Source organism: Myiozetetes cayanensis, unplaced genomic scaffold, assembly GCF_022539395.1.
Source record: "Myiozetetes cayanensis isolate MyiCay16 unplaced genomic scaffold, myiCay2020 scf17, whole genome shotgun sequence".
In the NCBI taxonomy this organism is placed as follows: domain Eukaryota; kingdom Metazoa; phylum Chordata; class Aves; order Passeriformes; family Tyrannidae; genus Myiozetetes; species Myiozetetes cayanensis.
Window position 1 is genome coordinate 10433647 of NW_026087378.1, and position 17800 is coordinate 10451446.

At 45.3% G+C, this 17800-nt stretch overlaps 1 protein-coding gene across 2 annotated transcripts in view; it reads left to right on the forward strand.

Annotated features, from left to right (window-relative positions):
- Positions 1-17800, forward strand: part of GLRA1 (glycine receptor alpha 1) — a 36932-nt gene that overhangs the window by 7294 nt on the left and 11838 nt on the right. For both annotated transcript variants that reach the window (XM_050312301.1, XM_050312302.1), the window contains exons 2-3: positions 8555-8685; positions 12490-12557. In XM_050312301.1, coding sequence (XP_050168258.1) covers positions 8555-8685; positions 12490-12557 — 199 coding nt within the window. The remainder of the gene's footprint in view (positions 1-8554; positions 8686-12489; positions 12558-17800) is intronic.

The following is a 17800-nucleotide window of genomic DNA, read 5'->3' on the forward strand; positions in this document are numbered from 1 at the left end:
ACAGCCAGGGAACTCTCTTGTTTTTACCAGTGCCTCACTGCGGGGTGGGCGAAGAGGGAACACACCACCAAGAGGTTGCCAAGACGAGGAGTGTCGCATGCCCGGAACAGCAGGGCTTGCAGTGCCATCAATCATCGCTCAGGCTGCCTTCAGAGCGCCGACAGCAGCTCCCCTCGGTGCCTGCCCTGCCAGCAACGCCCGCGACCACTCGCCCAGAATGCAAATCCCGCCCCCGCCAGGGCTGGAGCAAAACACACAAATCAATTAAACAGCAACACAAGTGGGATCAGCGGTGGATCAGACAGACCGCTATTGCGCGCGTGTGGTTCAGCAGCAAAACGCAGCTGAGCCAGGAATCGCGCAGAAAATCCAGCCAAAATCGCGGGTTTCTCACCTTTACGTGATTTCCCTTCTTGTTTTGTTCTTTTGTACCAGCTGATGCCAGTAAAAAAGACGCATTGTACAAAGCCCCAAGCACAGACCCCCTCCACCTGTCTTTTATGGGGGAGTTAAAAAACCCTGAAAGCACAGAAGGGTCAGCTTTTATCAGCAGCCTTTAAAAAATCATTAGCTCCAAACGTCCTTATTGGTGCCAAGAGTCCCCGTGCATGATGGATTCAGTCCCCTATTACAGCAGGGTCTGTTCACCACATGTATCACCCCAGTGGGGAGGAGAGAAGCTCTGGGTTCCTGGTGAGGGACCCTTTTCTTATCTTGTAAGAACTGTGAACACAAGCTGTGGATAAAAAAAAAGTTACTTTCTATGGGGTATAACCTGTCTTTTGTTTGCTCCCAGCGCTTTCACCCTCAGAGCAGGGCATTTAGTTCCTGGCATACCCACACACAACACAGACTTTCTTGCTGCACCAGGTCTCCCAAGATCTCATTTACAACCCAAAATGAGTGTATCCCACCTCTCTTGACACCCCATGTGCCTGAGAATTGCAAGCATCGTCCAGCTTCCAGCCCCATCCATCAAACCCTGACACAGAGCTCTGGGCTTTGGAATCATCTCCCAGCAGCGTGGCTGACAAAGTACCAGCCTCATCAAACACAACGTGCTCTCCTGCACCAGGGTTGGAAAGATGGAGTTTGTTTTGTCAGGGAGCTGAAGAAACCAAAAAGGGCAGCTGGAGTGGGGAGGAGAAGAGCCCTCCTGGGCAGGGGACCCGGAGCTGAGTCATTAATTCCAGAAGTTACATTTCATTATAGTTCATGAATAAACTGATAAATTACACAGGAATCACGGACAGTACAGAGGGAATATTCAGCTCCAGAGGGGTATTTGTGTTGCAATGCCATCAGAAAATATCAAAATGAGCTCTTGTGTCACACAGCTCATTTTACACAGCACAAAGTATTCACATCAGAGAACTTCAGCCTTACTATGAGACCCAAAATTTTGTAGGTAGGTTACAGGGGTTAGCTCAGGTGGCTTTTTCAAAGGATCTGCAGCAAAAAGTTTCATTTCAGAAGATAAAACCCACCATCACTCTGCACTGCATGTCATGTCTCTTTTAAAAGAATTCTATTCATATTTCTTCTGATTTAGGGGAAAAAAAAAACGGAGTTACAATATCCTTACCCAATCTTAACGAGCAGCATAAATCCTTAAACTAATTTTTAAAGAGCTGCCGTGGTGAGCTATTTGAACTGATGGGAATGCAACTGATAGTGCGACTGCAGAGCTATAGATAGAAGAGCATCCACAGTTTCTCGTAATTCTCTGACACTTGTCTGGTCTGTGATCTAAAACCTTCTGACGTCAATTGAGGTTCCCACCGCAGCTCTCCGTCCAAACACTAAATCAGGAGCACATCAGTAAAGAGAATATTGTTATCTAGATTATGAAGCTTCATCTCATAAAGACATTTTCCCCCTTTATCTACTGCATTCAGGAGGGCTGTCTGTGCATAACTTTAAGTACCTGACTAGCCCCCCTGACTATAAAAGGAATATTCAGTGTGTGTGAAGCTAGACACATGCTTTTGTCTTTGCAGGGATGTTTTTTTCCCTTTGTTTTTCAACAACAACAAAAAAAAAGGCAATTATAACTTTCTTTGTTTCTGTGAACCCTTCAGTACATGCACAGGTAAGAGTCAATGCTGGTGTTTGCTGGATTTATTTCTCAAGTGATTAAAACCTGAGCTTTGACTTGTGCTTCTCCATTGTTTGAGCTTTGTTTTCAGACCTGTCTCAGTGGTTTAGGATCATACATATCCAGAAAGTCACGATGTGTGCTCCAAGAGCTGTAGATGCTTCTGGAAGAGGGAATTCAGTTGAGAACATCACTAGAGAGAATGCCTGTGGCTCAAAAATTAATTTAACAAACAGCTTTATTTATTTCTTTAAACATGCAATAAGCAAGAGCGATCGCACAACAACAATCCTTGTAAGAGCAGAGATCTGCCATGCAACTGAGCACTATTTCCACACAATTCATTGGTCTCCCTGTGCTCTTCCCATCTCAGCTATATACACTGGGTAGATTTCTCCCCCCTCAGCCGATTGTCTAGTCATTTATTATTTTCTTGTTGCTCTGTCCAGGCAACGTCAGCAAATGTTCCAAGTGCTGGTGTCTTTCCATAGAGTTAATCAGTGTAATTGGGATGGTTTATAGTCCTGGACAGGGTGTTTTGCCATATGGCATAGGAGCCATGGGCTGCAGGAATGTGGCACTGGAACACAGAGGCATCGGATTGCTGCAGTCTGAAGAGATTTTTCTCACTTCAGTAAAGTTGTTGCAGCTTTCCCTGGATAGGAATGATCACAGGGGGTTAATTCCCTGAGATCCATGGAAAAGTGCCTCCCAGCTCTTCTCCTCCTGTACAGCCACAGGCACCAGTGGCAACATGGGTTGCGCAGGACATTTGAGAGTGTTCTGGGATCCTTTGAGTTAAAACTTTAACTGATTACATCCTGTGACTACTGCAATGCAGTTACTTCTGGTGCAAGAGCTAGAATGGGTTTAAAGAGCTCACAGCAACAGAGCCCAAACACCCAGGGCAGAGACTGCAACATTTAACAAGCCTGCTCTTTCTTTCCTGTCACCCTCTCCTGCCATGAATAGGGACAAGTAGTAGTTCATTTGCCCATTCCTTTCTGAGTGAAATATCTTCACAGGTTCTCGAATTCTGTAGTTCTCCAGTCTCTAATTGCACATGGACTGCAGTCACTGCTGTGCAACCAGCACATCTGTAACACAGCTCCTTCTACTCAGCACCATGATGGGCCAAAAATACAATATTGGGGCTCTCTTCTCCCACACACCCTCCACTGTTCTTTATCCTGCCCACCTCTAATGCTGTAGGCCAGGAATTCAGACAAGGTGATGGAGAAAAACACGCAGGCAATGAGTTTCATCCTTTTTAATTGAATTGCATATCAATATTGATTGTGCTATTAATTTGGATAGTAAATCTAATCATTAAAATAAAAAGTCTGCCTGCAGTCTCTGCCAAGCCTTCCCAGCCAGGGTCTGGCAGCAGTTTCCTCCAGATAACATGTTGGTGTGCAATCATAAATAACAGTCTGGGTGCAGAGTTTAGGGCTGCCCCTTTTTGTTTCACCAAGACAATCTTCTGTCTGTCCTTCCTGCCTCTCTCCAGCTGCTCAGGACAAGATGGAGACAGGCAGCTCCAGCATTGGCAGAGGTTGAATCCAGGCTGGGCTCTGCTGAGCTCCAGTATCTGCTCAGGCACCAAGGAGATGGTTCAGGAAGAGTAAGGAGAGAGTTATCATGGGCAGCACGATGCCTTTCTGTGCCCAGCTATCTGATGCTCTCTTTGCAACTGCACCTCTCAGAGCCTGCTGAAGTCAATAAACTGAGCTGATGAATCCTCCTGAGTCCCTGAGCCCCCACACTGCTCTAGCCTGGCTTTAAAGGTAACAGGGGAAACAGTTATTCTGGTCACCTCAGCCTGCCTTAGACCTGATGGATATTTCCCTCCCTGGGATATCTGCTTACAGAATACACGGCATTTGAAGGACAAATGTGAGGCAGCTCACCTGAACGCTATTCCCAACACATCCCTGCCAAGCTTTCCGGTTTGCTGCGTTTCAAAAATAAAATAAACTCCCAACAAACCACATCAGAAAGCTTTGCTGAGCAGCACTGAACCAGGGTAAGGGGTTAGGTATTTCTATTTCTTCAGTCTGTTGAGAGCCCAGCCAGAGAAATAAACCCAGTGCTGTTCTCTCGAGCCACTGATGTGGCACCACTTTACCTTCATAGGGACCTGAGCCTCTCACACTTTGCAGAGAGATATTTCCTCTGCAAACACTTGTTTGGCAACAGTTTGTTTCTGCTTCCAGGCATGATTTTTTTTTACATCCAGAATTAATGATTAACAATTAAATTATTTGACCAGGGAATAGAGGCCCTGTGCTAATTAAATTCCTTCATCACTCCTCTTTGCAAACTAAAAAAAAAAAAAAAATCTATTTCTTAGTATCAGCATTCAGCCAGAACAGGGCAGTTTGTGATGTTGGACTTAATTAGATGGACAACCATGGGCACACCTCCCCCCCAAAAAAAGGCATGAAAATAATGCACAAGGACCATGCAAATGAGAGGAGAAGGAGGAAAGAGCCAACTGGGAAGCCAGGAACTGAACAAACAGACACATCCAGACTGCAGAAGAGCCACTTTCTAAACCAAATAATTGTTTATCAGAATATATCATCTGTTAAGATGAAACAAAATGCAGAGTAAACAGTGCCTGTATAGGCTGGGAGAAACCAGAGATAGGTGTCCTGCAAAGCCTGATTGCTCTGTTTTAAGGAGTGCAATCCTGAGCAGCCGGGCTGTTCGTCTCCATCAGCTTTCACCTTCCTATCCTGCTCGTGGGTTGGACCTCCTGGGGGCTTTCTGGTGTCTGCTTACACGCCAGCATTAATATCACAAAAGATTATGCTAGTCCATCGACCCTTTGAAGAGATCCTTCCCATTGTAGTGGCTGTGATGATTGCCTGATGGCACTTTCTCAGCCAGATCCACTAGGGATTACACCAGCATAAATAAGATAAGCCGCTGTCTGACTGCTATTAAAATGCGCCGAGACGCCCAGCTCAGACAACACTCTTACACCAATGCAAACTACAGCCTCGGTGCTTTTGTTACATGCTTTGCCTCCTTTTGTTTATTCACAGGATCAATCTTCTCCCTGAACACCACCACAACCCACTCTAAATTTCCAGTTCCCTTCTGTTGTCAATAATTTTCCAGTCACTTGGCAATTTCCCTCTCCCTGCCTCTGCTGGGCCAGCAGGTGAACAGTCCCCGTGGGACTTTCAAGGGTGCTCCTGCAAGAAGTAAAGGCATGAAGAAAATCCCAGAAAGCTCCCAAGGCAGCCCACAGCACTGGTCTAGACAGACCTGGAAGAAAACAGAAGCTAGTAGCTTTTTTGGGTGCTGTCTGAGCTAAGCTGCCATTGCAAAGCTCAGCTGTCACAACCAGAGTGAAGATTTTTGGGGTTCTGTTAGAGAGAAACCATCCATCTAAAGCACTTTGGGGTGGACCAGCCTCTCTCTAGTTCCCAGTGGTGTTTTCTACTATTTCTTCTAAGCTAGGGAGTTGACTCATATGCCTGCTCTGGAGAGGCTTTGCTATATGCTCCCTCATCCCCTGCCTTTCTTGCCATTTCTTGCTAAATCTGAGGGGAAGCTGTTACCAGGTGATTATAGGAAAGCATCCAGTAACCAAAGAGAAAGCAGACAAAACTCAGAACTCATCCTTCCCAGGTCACCTGGGTAACAACACACAGCAGGCAAACAGATTTAAAAACGTGTATTAGGAGGCATGAAACCAGGTTTGACAATTCCAGCACCTCCCCAAAGGTGTTCCCAGGAACTGCTCATAGAGATGGGCATGAAGTTGCAGAAAGCAGTGGGGCTGTGAGAGTCTGAGTCTCTCCCAGATGCTTCTGGGATTCAGTTATCCAAATAAATACTTCCATGAAGGAACTGAGCCCATCAGATTCTTTTACTTGCACCTTTGATTCGGAAAGAAACAGAAAGTGATATCCAAAAATACCAGCAGACTCACTCATTGTGAGTGAATGTATTCAGTACAGGTTTTCACCCTGAATTTACAGGAAAGCTCAGCACCGATTTCTTTGCCTTTTCACCTCATTTTTAAAACAAATGCCGGGGGAATTGCAGTTTCTAATTATCTTTTTCCACTTAAAGTTTATTAGATGCTTATTAGATTTGTATTGCCTCTTCCCTCCCCCCCCAACTTTTCCATTTCCATATACTTCCTCCAGTCTACAGTTAATGAGACAAAATCAGTGTATTGCACTATCTGGCATCTTGTTGCTGAAGTGGCAGGAGTCTTTGGTTACCAAGTCATTTGCTACTTAATTGAAATCTTTTCTCTGGACTCATTGCCATGCAGACACTCCATTGGAATGCAGCAGTTGAGCTGAGCCCAGTATTGATTGTCCTCCCACCCCCAGCTTTCTTCTGAATTTGCAAATCAATTGCACCCCATTGCTTTCCTCCTAAAAATAATTAAATTAAAACCACCAACCACTCCACAACCCCATTTACCCCTGAAACACCTCGGGTTTGTGCTTTGCATAGTTCCTTAGGGCAGAGATAGGGACAAGATAAGAAAGGGCACAGTGGCTGCAGTAAAAGTGAGATCCACAACTTGTCAGGTCAACCCTGAGCATGAGTGTGCAACAGCCTGCTGACACATGGCCAGTGTGGCAGTGGATTGTGAATATATGAATGAAATCCCGGTCTTAGACTCTCAGTGGAAGTGACCTGGAATTTATCTTTACTCTCCATTGTGGAAATTAATCAATTTGTAACAGTTAAAAACCTAGTAATCAGAGAACCCTGTTGCAGCTCACAAAAGAAGCCAGACTGCAGTTGTGAGTTTGCAGGATTGAAAATCAACGCTTGGCAAGGCATCACTGCTGACACTGGAAAAGAAAGTCAATGCAATGCAGGGTACCAGATTCCTGATTTTGAAATTATGGCACCTAAGCACTGTTGAATCCCATCAGTTTTAAAACCCCTGAGGACCTCAATGGCTCAAAATGTTCTTATCAAGACATTTGTGTCTCTGGAGCCTTAGCTCAAACTTGCATTGGATGAACAGGTCTTTGGGGGCAGGATCACATTAATACAATCGCACAGTCACTGTCCCAAATTCTTACCAAAAGATCTTGTGTCAGTACTTAGCACTACTCTTCAAAAAACATCAGGTTTGACTCCTGCAAAAATGTCCCAAGGTCAGGGAATGCCTCATGCTGTAAGGAGACTCCATGGTGTCACTTGTGAGGACACCTGTAGCTGAATATCTTCTACCTGTTGCAAACATTTCTCAGGCCTCCCAGCTGCTCTGTCGGTGGCTTCTCACTGTTCCCACACAGCCTTTGCACTTTAAAAAATTCAGGAGTTTTGCAAAGTGTGAAGCAATGAGCCTCACTTCCTCCTGAGCAGCTTCCTTTGGCTCATGATGCATTTGCCTTGCAATCCTGCCTGCAGGCTCTAACCAGCATCAGGCACCAGAGCCCAAAGGCAGAGACAGCTCTTGCCCTAAGCACAATGCATGGGTTGTTTTTTCTTTGGCTAATCTAGGCAATTTTACACCACACTTTCAGCATGGAAACAGACTGGTGTTCAAGTAGAAGCTGTATAACCAAAGGGAGGGAACTGAATAGTGTCTATTCCTGTCTTGGAAGTCAAACCATCCTCAAAGTTGAGAATGAGCACATAGTACCAGGGGTCACTTCTTCCTGTGTAGGTGGCCCCAAATCATCACCCTGCAGACTCCCATTGAGCCAGAAAGAACATTGCCAGCCATACGTTTTCATCTTCTACAGATAAATCACTCTTTCTGCCCCAGAGGCCATACAGGTCCCAAAACCACTCCATTTCCTTTCATCCTCAACCCAACCCGAGTGTGATTTCAGGATCATTGTCCAGACACCCCCCAGTCCAGAGACTGTGTTGCTGAGCTGAACTCCAGACCCTGCACTGCAGGTGCCAACAGCAAATGCTGAACTGATCAGCAAGTAGGAAGCACAACCACCTCTCTCCCTTACAGTCCCAAAGGCTCTGCACAAGCTGTACCATCACGTGATGCTCATTTAAACCTCAAATTCCAGGTTGCTCTGATCCTACCTGCCTTTTGGAAAATTGGGCTGTCAGAGTACCGAATATGCTCCTTGCTATTTGCCATGTAATTAAGCAGTAATTGCAGCCCAAGGCTAATCTCAGAGTGTATTTTACCTGTGGAGCTCAGCGCCAGAGTTCACATTTGTAATTTAGTGGCACACCAAGGAGCTATACCTAAACTCACAAAAGGATTTTCACTACTCATCATCTCTCTTCTACTTTGGTGGCAGCTGGGATTCTGTATTTGGAGATGTTTGGGCTGGGCAAACAAATTAGCCGAGACCAGCCTCATTAGGAATTCACATGGGTGCCCATCCTGCCTCAGCAGGAATAAGATGCTGACTGCTCTGTTTCTGGACCCCAAACCCTCCTCAGTATGGGATGCACACTAAAACCTCCTCTTTCTTTCTACTCACACAGCCTGGCAGCCTCCAAAGAAGCAGAAGCAGCAGCACGGTCTGCCCCCAAACCCATGTCTCCTTCTGATTTCTTGGATAAGTTGATGGGGCGAACTTCGGGATATGATGCCAGGATCAGACCAAATTTTAAAGGTATGAAAAAACCCAGCTTTGCTTCATTTTGGGACTGAAAACTGCATGCAATCCTCCTTAATACCTCCCTGATTGTATATGGAATATGAACAATCCTTGTGTTCTTAGTTATATTTGGTCCTAATATCTAATATCAGGCAATGTCTCCCCCCTTACACCCACTGCAGCCAAGAGGAGTCTCTCCCATCAACTCCAAAGAAATTCAGTAAATTCCAGGGGCAGCTCAGACCCATCCCTATCCCCCATAGTAAAAGAACTCTTAAGCCCAACACACCTCCATTGTTTCACACCCAATTTTTCCAGTCTAACCCGTATTTACTGGTAGCCAGACAACACTGAATCAGGCTCTGGCAGAGGCAATAGATCCTCTCTCTTTGCTCCTCAAAACACCTCTTCTAAGGGGGTGGGGTTTGGTTTTAGTTTTTTTTCAGGGGTTGGTTGGTTTTTGTGGCTTGTTTGGTTTTGGGGAGTTTTTGTTGGGTTTTTCAACCTGGCCTAGTGGAAGGTGTCCCCGCACACAGCAGAGAAGTTGGCACTAGAGGGTCTTTAATGACCCTTCCAACTCAAACCACTCTATGATTCTTTTTCTTCTTTTTAACTGAGCTCACTTTCCCGGAGCGACTTGGCCTTGAATCACACACAGAGATAAAGCAGGATCTGCCCCCCCTCCCCCAGCCACTGCCCAGCCCTTCTCAGTGCTCATTTTGTTCAGTTCTTTTGTTCCCTACTATCAGTTCCCCCTCTCCCTGGAGTCACTGGCAGTGCTAACACAGGACTCCCAGGACCCATTAATCACAGTGACAGCACCTGCCACCCAGCTTCAAACAATCAGCTCTGTACTGGGCTTTTAAACCCAAAAAAAGGTGGGAACCTTATGCCCCACTAATCAACCAGGCAACAGAGAGCACTGCTGTTCTTATCCAAATCACAAAGAGTTAAAACACCATCCTGTAAACCTGCCTACCACTAAATTATGCACACACACAAATTAAACTTTAATATTTAATGAAATGTATACATTAACTTCCTGCTGAAGGCAGCTGCATTGCATTTTTATTTGAGATAATTTAATTTTGGTTTTATTTCAATGAACTACACCTTCCCCACAGGGCAGTTTTGCTGGCTTAGCCTCCCACACATAAATCAGGCTCCAATTTATATGGGAGGGATAGGAGGTGTTTTACTGAGCTTGGGGTTGTAGCTCTCAAAGCACATCATTTAAATTAACGGCAGTAACTCATAAGGACATTTTAATTGCTTAGATCTAAACGAAAATAATACCAAAGATCCATATCAGATTGATTTTTGGGGGGGAAGACTAACAAAAAGAAGATTGCAGCTTTTCCATAAATTCTGCAAAGTCTGGACTTAGTTGTGGACTCACATTCCAAGAACAAGGAAGAAGCACTTGGGGTTTGGCTGAAGTTGGAGAACAAAGTCAGCAACTCAGGCATGGACAGAGCAGAACATGGCACTGGGACAAGGGACCCTCACCCAGGCTGTACCCTCAACCCTGCTGCTGGAAAACTGTATTCCTTCACAGCTGCATTCCCCTGCAGAGGTGGCACATTTCAGTGGTAGTCAGGGAATTTTCTACAGCCTGTCACAAGCTAAAAAGAAAACCCACCCAAATCCTGCATGGAGCTCACGGTTCCCCATGGACGTGGTGAGCTCAGAGTCCCCACAGGAGCTGCCCCAAGGAGAGTCTTCACACGCACTGGGCCAAACTCACCCCACACTCAGCTTCACATCAGCACTGCACCAGGAACAGGAGAAGCAAAATACTCCATGCCTGTCAGAGTCATGAACACATTCAGTCATCCAGAAGATCAGCTCAGTATTTTCCTTATAATATGCCCTTTGGGGGGGGAATCACATCACATGCACATGGACCTTCCATGTGGTTCATGAGATGGATCCAAAATAGAAAACCAATGCTCCTGAGCTCAACAGGAGCACTACAGAAGGGATAAAACAAGTGCTAAAGCCTGATAAACTGTGTGCTTTCAGCTGCTGGATAAGCTTTCAGATAAAACTGATTGGTGAAGGGAAAAAAAAAAATATATAATTTTGTGTCTGATAGTTTAACCCATGCCAATGTTTAATAGTCTGGAGAAAGAGCTGCACAGATTGAACAGTGTGAGATGCTGCTGAGCTGGCAGTGGTTTTCTAGGAGCTGGTTAGACAGCAGCCTGCTTGGATTGCCTGGGACTTGCACCAAGAAAATCCCACCCACAGAGCATTACAGAGATGTGGCTGCAATCCTAATCCCACAGGGGACAGGCACAAAGTTTCAGAAGAGGCCAAAGTAGGAAAGGAGGAAAGGGAAATGAAGATGAGAAAACCAAGCTCGAAATGTTACTCAGTAATCAGGAATATCCATTAATTTCCACACAGGAGTACGTTTGCACTGATTAGAGGCACAATCCTCTCTCGTTAAAGCCATTCCTCCCCCTCCAATATTTCATCTTGCAGCGAGTGCCAGACTGCAGATGTGACCTTAACAGGAGCATCACTCCCCCAGCAGGCTGAGCCACCAGGCAGTGTTTGAAATGCAGACACCATCCCTGACTCCATAAAGAATGGGGGAATAATCTAAAAATCCACACTCTCCACTTTCACAGATCTTATCTTTCCAGAAGCATCTGTCACAGGGATGATATGAAATTAATTCCTCCAGTGTTAGGTGAGGATCTTGGTCCCTGGGGCAGTGTCTGTTCTCTGCCTGAGCTGCCTTTCCCCACTGCACACCAGGCAGCACCTGCAGCAGGTCCTTTGGGAGCTCTCAGAGGCCCCTTTCCCTTCTCCCCTCCCCTTATTAAGGCTCTACAAAAATCCTTTCATTATACGTGAGCAAGCCACTGGTTTGCCAGGCACTAGTTATTCTCTGGTTCCAAAATATCCTCCAGCTTTTCACTTTGTCCCGAACTGCAGCTCTTGGCATCTTCCTCGGTGTAAATGCAACACTTCCACTTCAGATTTGCCAGGTAATGTCGTGAAACACTTCCAAGTCATACTGATGATACCTTTGAGCACCAGCACCACACAGAGTGACCCCCACGACCTCTAACCACGATTTTTTCATCCCTTTAACCCTCACTGGCCCCTTACCTTTTCCAAGACGAGCACTAAGCAAAGGTTCAGTCTGAAAGCAAATCAAGCCCAGGACAGGCACAGCCCAGAGTCTGTGAGTACCCTCTGCCAAACCAGGACAGGCAGAGAATTTCTGCTGGCAGAGTCCTGAAGTCTCCTATGCAGCTGTGAGCCTTAGCAGACACCTCCATCATCTCATGGGGTACCTGTTCCTTCAGCTAGCCTGACCCTCACAGCACACTGTGCTGCACTGCCTTTGTAGGGAGCACATCATCCTAGTTCAGGAACATTTAGGTGCTTCATATGACTGTTTCATCAGTAAGCTCTAAATGAAAGTCAATAGTCTCTCAGATGTTTTCTGGGTTACTTTGCTAACACGTCCAAGGTGAGCTTACCACCCATCTAGCCAGGTCAAGATAACTACAAAGCTGTCCTGCCTGGCCCTGATCTACTCCTTTTCATCTGAACAGTTCACAGCAGAGATATATAAACATTCTTCCAAACAGGGGAACAGAGGTGAAGCAAAAGCACTCTCTGGTGTCAAACTGGCATCAGAACCAAGACCAGACCAAGCCAGGTTGTCCAGACCTTACTCCCCTAGTTACCCCTCAGTCACCCACTTCCCACACTAGGTTTTAACTCCACAGAGTGGAAATACCTTGTCTCACAGCACACACTGAACTGCTGTCCCCATCTGTACTTGTCATGCAGGCCCGCCAGTGAACGTCAGCTGCAACATTTTCATCAACAGCTTTGGCTCGATTGCAGAAACAACTATGGTAAGTAAAAATCACAGCACAGCTGCTCAGCCTCACTGCACTCCCAGAAAATGCAGCATCACCCTCCTCTTTGGTGTGACCAGGGCAAAATATTGTCTCAGTGTCCCCCGAGCTTACCTAAGGTTTGAGTAAATTAATGGTCAACACACAAGACTCACACTGCACGGAGCTGAAGATCACACAGCCTCTGTCTGCGTCTCACAAAAACACTGCACAGGCAAAGGACAACAGACAGAAAGCAAAACAAATAGTCTTTTTCTGAAGACTTGCCTGAGGCTCCAAGCTCAGAGGCAGTTGCAGATACTTTGTGTTTAAGTGGGCATAAATCCAGAACGAATCTGGATTCAAAGAGAGGAAAAAAAAATAAGCTAAACTCAAATTTAGTTTCCACCATATTTCAGATTCCCGAAGTTTATGAGAATTATGAGACTGAAGATTAAGACGATTATTTTCTTGGAGACATATTTCTGGTAGAAAATGGTTTTTAATAGAAAATCAAAACCAATATTTGTGAGTTAAGGCTCGCTTCATACAAAATTAGTGAGCATGGCTAAAGGCTGTATGTAATTGGCAAGGCACTAGGAGCAGAGGATCACTAGAACAGGAGATAATTGCTCCATCTGAAAACTATTAAAGATTGGTTGTGACATAATCAGTGAACAGCAAAGGAAAACTCTGGAGGTACAGTGCCTTACTGCTGTGCTAATTAAAGATAATCCAGAAATATGGTGTTTAATTACCCTTCGGTAATTCTTTTTCTAGAAAAATGCTGAATGAAGAATGCAAGGCTCCAGCTTCAGGCATTTTGTGCACTGGGGAAGGAGTTTATGGGTTTTATATACAGATCACACCCCTCAACTTGAACAAATTACTTGGCATGCACACCACTGTCAGAGGAGATCCACAGCCATTCACCTGGGGTTATAAGTCTCTTCTGACACTATACCATTCAGCTGGAAGGGTTTGCATTGGGGGTACTTCAGTTCTGGTAGTAGGAAAAAAAAAATCAAATAAAAATGCGCTGTTATTCTGTCCAAGCACAAGGAAACAGATTTCCTACTTGGATTGCAGAATTTATCAGAGTTCGTAGGCAAGAAGTGCATCGTGGATTCGTTTGTATATAAAGCAAAAAAGGAAGAACTAGAGCTGAAATACACATCTGCTGCTAATTTACTGTTTTATTGGATACCTCCTCTGGCCTTACAGGCAAGAAACACTGTTCCTACATAAGCAGCAGAGACACTCCAGAGTGCAAAGGAGCAGGGCAGGGCCACAAAGGATCCTTGTGGGATGTACAGAGCACATTCCATTGACATGTTTTTCAGTGCATATGTCCTACATTGTGAGATGCACTGGAGCAGTCATACAAAGATGCCACATGATCCCTGTAAGCAGGATGCTCCATAAAATTAGCATAGACTAGCATGAGAGAGCCAGAGATTCAGTTCACCTCCAAGACAGGCTGCAGGGGCTTGCTATCCTCTCCAGATGCCACTCATTTCATAGTCTGTCTTCCACAGAAAAAAAAGAAATTCCCATGGGAACCCAAGAACACCCTCTGGGCACATTGCTTTGTCTAGAAATATCCAAGGCAGCTCTGACAAGCTAGTCCAGATGTCAGGCTGACACCGCATTGCACACAGCCTGATATGATGCACTTCTTAGGGAACAGCAGTTCTGCTTGTAAACACCAACCAGAACACAAGCAACACAGGGCCTGAAACATCTAAAAAGGAGGTCTCAGCAAGCCAGAGAGGTCCTTGGGATTCATAATCTGGGACTTACTCTGCAGAGAAGCCAGTCCCTCCCTGCTGTTTGAGGATGCAGCAGGTCAAACAGGCAGTGTCAGCTCCCCAGTGCTGTTTCTGGGAACAACAGACAGTCCTCTTGTGAAGGGATTTTGGGACAGACTTGGCTACTTTGAATTCAGACAAGTGGAACTTGTGGTCAAGCATCAGGGGAGGAGAGGAGGGGTGGAAGTTTGCAGAAGAGAGAGGAGGGCAAATCGATGTTTTACCACAAGGAAAGCTGTAGTCTATCATTGACCCCTGTGACTGATGATGACAAAACTCCCCCAACTGCTTCACTGGCCAAAAAGAGAAAGAACATTATGTTTTAAACCCCCATCATTAGGCCTGGTCAGGTTCAGGTCAGAGTATTATGTCAGTTTATATTTAATTATTGCACTACTACCTGTGAGAGAAGCCACAGGTTTTTATGGATATCACATGTGCAGTTGGAGAATGCTTTAAAACATCTCCTTAGTGGGCTGTTACATCCTACAGAAAATACCACTGGTACCATTTTACTTTATAATGCCTGAATATCACAAAGCAATGTAAACTATGAGGTCATCATGAGAGGATTAGAGAAACTGGAGGTCAATGTTCACTCACAGCTTAAGGTATGATTGGAAGAGAGAGGAGAAAATACAGAAAAATAGAACAAACCAGGTATTTGACACAGCCACTTGAGTCTACAAACCTCAGAAGGAAGTAAAAAAGGAGTTGGGGCCAAGAGAAGGCACAGACTCCACTCAGCTGGGCAGAAAGCCCCAGAAAGGTTCCAGAAGAACAAGGCAAAAAATGGAGATCTGAAAACTGCTGTAAGGTTAGGGGAAATTAAAAAAAAAAAAAAAAAGTCATCCAGAAAACACAACTCCTAAAGCAGACCTGACTTAGAGAAGGGAAGTAACTCCTTTAAGAATCCTGGAGAACTGGAGACATAAAAGCCTCTAGTGGTGCACATAATTGATTGGACATTTATGTTAGATTGCAGCTCATAGCTTATATCCATCAGCCTCACTTGCCATGAGCTCTAAGGACAAGGGAACCTGTGACTGGGAACACATCCCTGTGAACCCAACCAGTGCTTCCAGGGGAAAGATATGACCAACCACAACAGCCAGATAAGTGCAGACTCCTGTCCTAAAGCATTACTGCAACAGTGCATCCACCAGCAAGGGATTCCCAAGGGCAAGATGCATCCACTCTTTCCAATTATTTTCATTAAAAACACCAAACAAAGATGTTAAATCCCTTTTTGCTCTTCAAAAGTATAACCAAATCCCCCCCCCCAAGTCATAACAGTCCACAAAATCTATAGGAGACATACAAATTCCTCATTCAAAACAAACAGAACTCAAGCACCTCAGGAACAGGTCTTGCTTTTAAGTGAATAAACTGCTCTGGCTTTTCCTTGTAGCATGAGACAACTGGTAGGATTATCTGAGCACTTCATTAACAAATTCCCTGCTCTAACAGCAAACTTGAAATTAAGTGATGCCCTTGGCTCTCTCTTCCAATGGAAGCTCCAATTTTATGTCCTTCTCACCGACTCAGGCAGTTGGGAGCATTTTATACACAATGAATGCAGATGGAGAAGTAGGAATATTTTTTTTATATCATCACCTAGAGCTCCAGCTGGACTCAAGATCCAGTCCCATGTTTTAAAAAGGATCAACATGCAGCAAACTGGAGAGTAAAAAAGAAAAATCACAAACCAGTCAGCGCAGGCTCCCTTACACACAGCACATATATGCAAATTTATTTTTGCTGCGTTCATGCCATAGTTATCTCATCTGAAAAGAGCAAACCAAATGTGACCTTCCAGCCAGCTGCAACACAGCCACAACTGGGCTCCCAGAATCTCCTGAGGACAGGAGGAGCTGGAGGCTGCAACTGTCCAACTTTTAAGCACTTGCTCAGAGGCAACTGTACATGAGATTTCCAACAAGAAAATAATCCATCCTGCAAAGCAAACCAAGCAATTCATTCCAGCCTCCTAAGCCACAGTGCAGCAGACATGTCTGATGAAGTGAATGGGTCACACATTTAATACCAACCCACTCACCCCAAGATCAGCAAAAGATATAAGTATCAATGCACAAAGCCTGTAGCAAAGGTGAGGTTTTGAGCAAAGTTTTCTGCAGTCAGTCATTCTTAAACCCAACCATCAGTCCCACAGAGATGATAAGCACATAGCAAGTCACACAGCACAAAATGAAAAGGTTTTCACAACAACTCACAGCCTGCTGCCATTTCACTGTTGTAGCTGCAGTGCTTCAGCTGTGTGTGTGGCTGGAGTTTGTCTTTGCATTGAATGAAGAAGGGAGGGGAGAAAAAAAAAAAAAGCCATGAAATGGGACTATGCAACTCAAATCCAAGGACACAAAAACCCCTCAAGCTGAAGAACAAAACCTCACAACTAAACACACTTGAAATTCAGGATGCTGGATACAACTCACTCACCAGCAGCAGCAGCAGCTCCATCCTTGGCTCACAGAGATAAACTTTCCCCTCCTTTTGTAGGAAGACACAGAAAAATCTTTCTGCTTTGGGTTCCAGCACAAAAAAAGCCACCACACCTCTTAAGCACCAGGGCACTACTCCCACCCCTCATCAGGCACTGCCCTCTTCTGACTTCCTCCTCAGGGGCACCTCCTCCCTCTGGCCTGGGTGTGGTTTCACACCAGGCTTCATTTTGGCTACTTAGCTACAGCTCTGATAAAGTAAGGAGGCTATTAACCTTATTAGACCTATTAACCCCTCCAAGGGCTGCTCCTGGTGTGCTCACTGTTTTTGTGGACAGCTGTAGTGCTTCTTTGCAAGGCAAGTAGCCTTGAAGATGTTTGCTCCTTCCCTTTCTAGAGAATGAACTCAGTGCTACTAAAGCCCCTTATGCTCTGCCCAGGTGGGATTGCAGAATCCCCTTCTGAGGGAGTTCAGTCTCCACCCTAATTTTTCCATCAGCAAAATGTAAATTTATCAAAGGGAAGCCTCTCACCAAAACTGCTCAGTGCAGAGGCTGCTCTGACAGAACCCTTGAGCCAGGGGCTGAAACCTCATGAGTTTCCTGAGAGTCTCGCAGCACTGCCTCCAGCCTGCCACTGCTTCCAGCAGCACATGCCAGGGCTGTGGGATCTTGGGAAGGAAAGGTCTCAAATGATCTTCTGTTTCCTCGTCTCCTTGCGAGGTCACTAAGCAGAATTTCATTTCAGCGCTATCAAATTGAACTACTTTGATCACTTCAGTTATTTTTTTTTTTTCTTCCTGCCTTGTGTCATTTCCCTCTTGGGAGTAAAATGCCTCTGTGCCAAATTGCAAAGCTCCTGAATGCCTTCACTGCACAGAGCTGCTGCTCCCCATTCCCAAGACAGCCAGAGGAGCAGGCTGCACAAGGTAATCAATGCCTGGATGTGATTGGCACACAAATGAGGGACTCCAGTCATAAGAAGGATATGG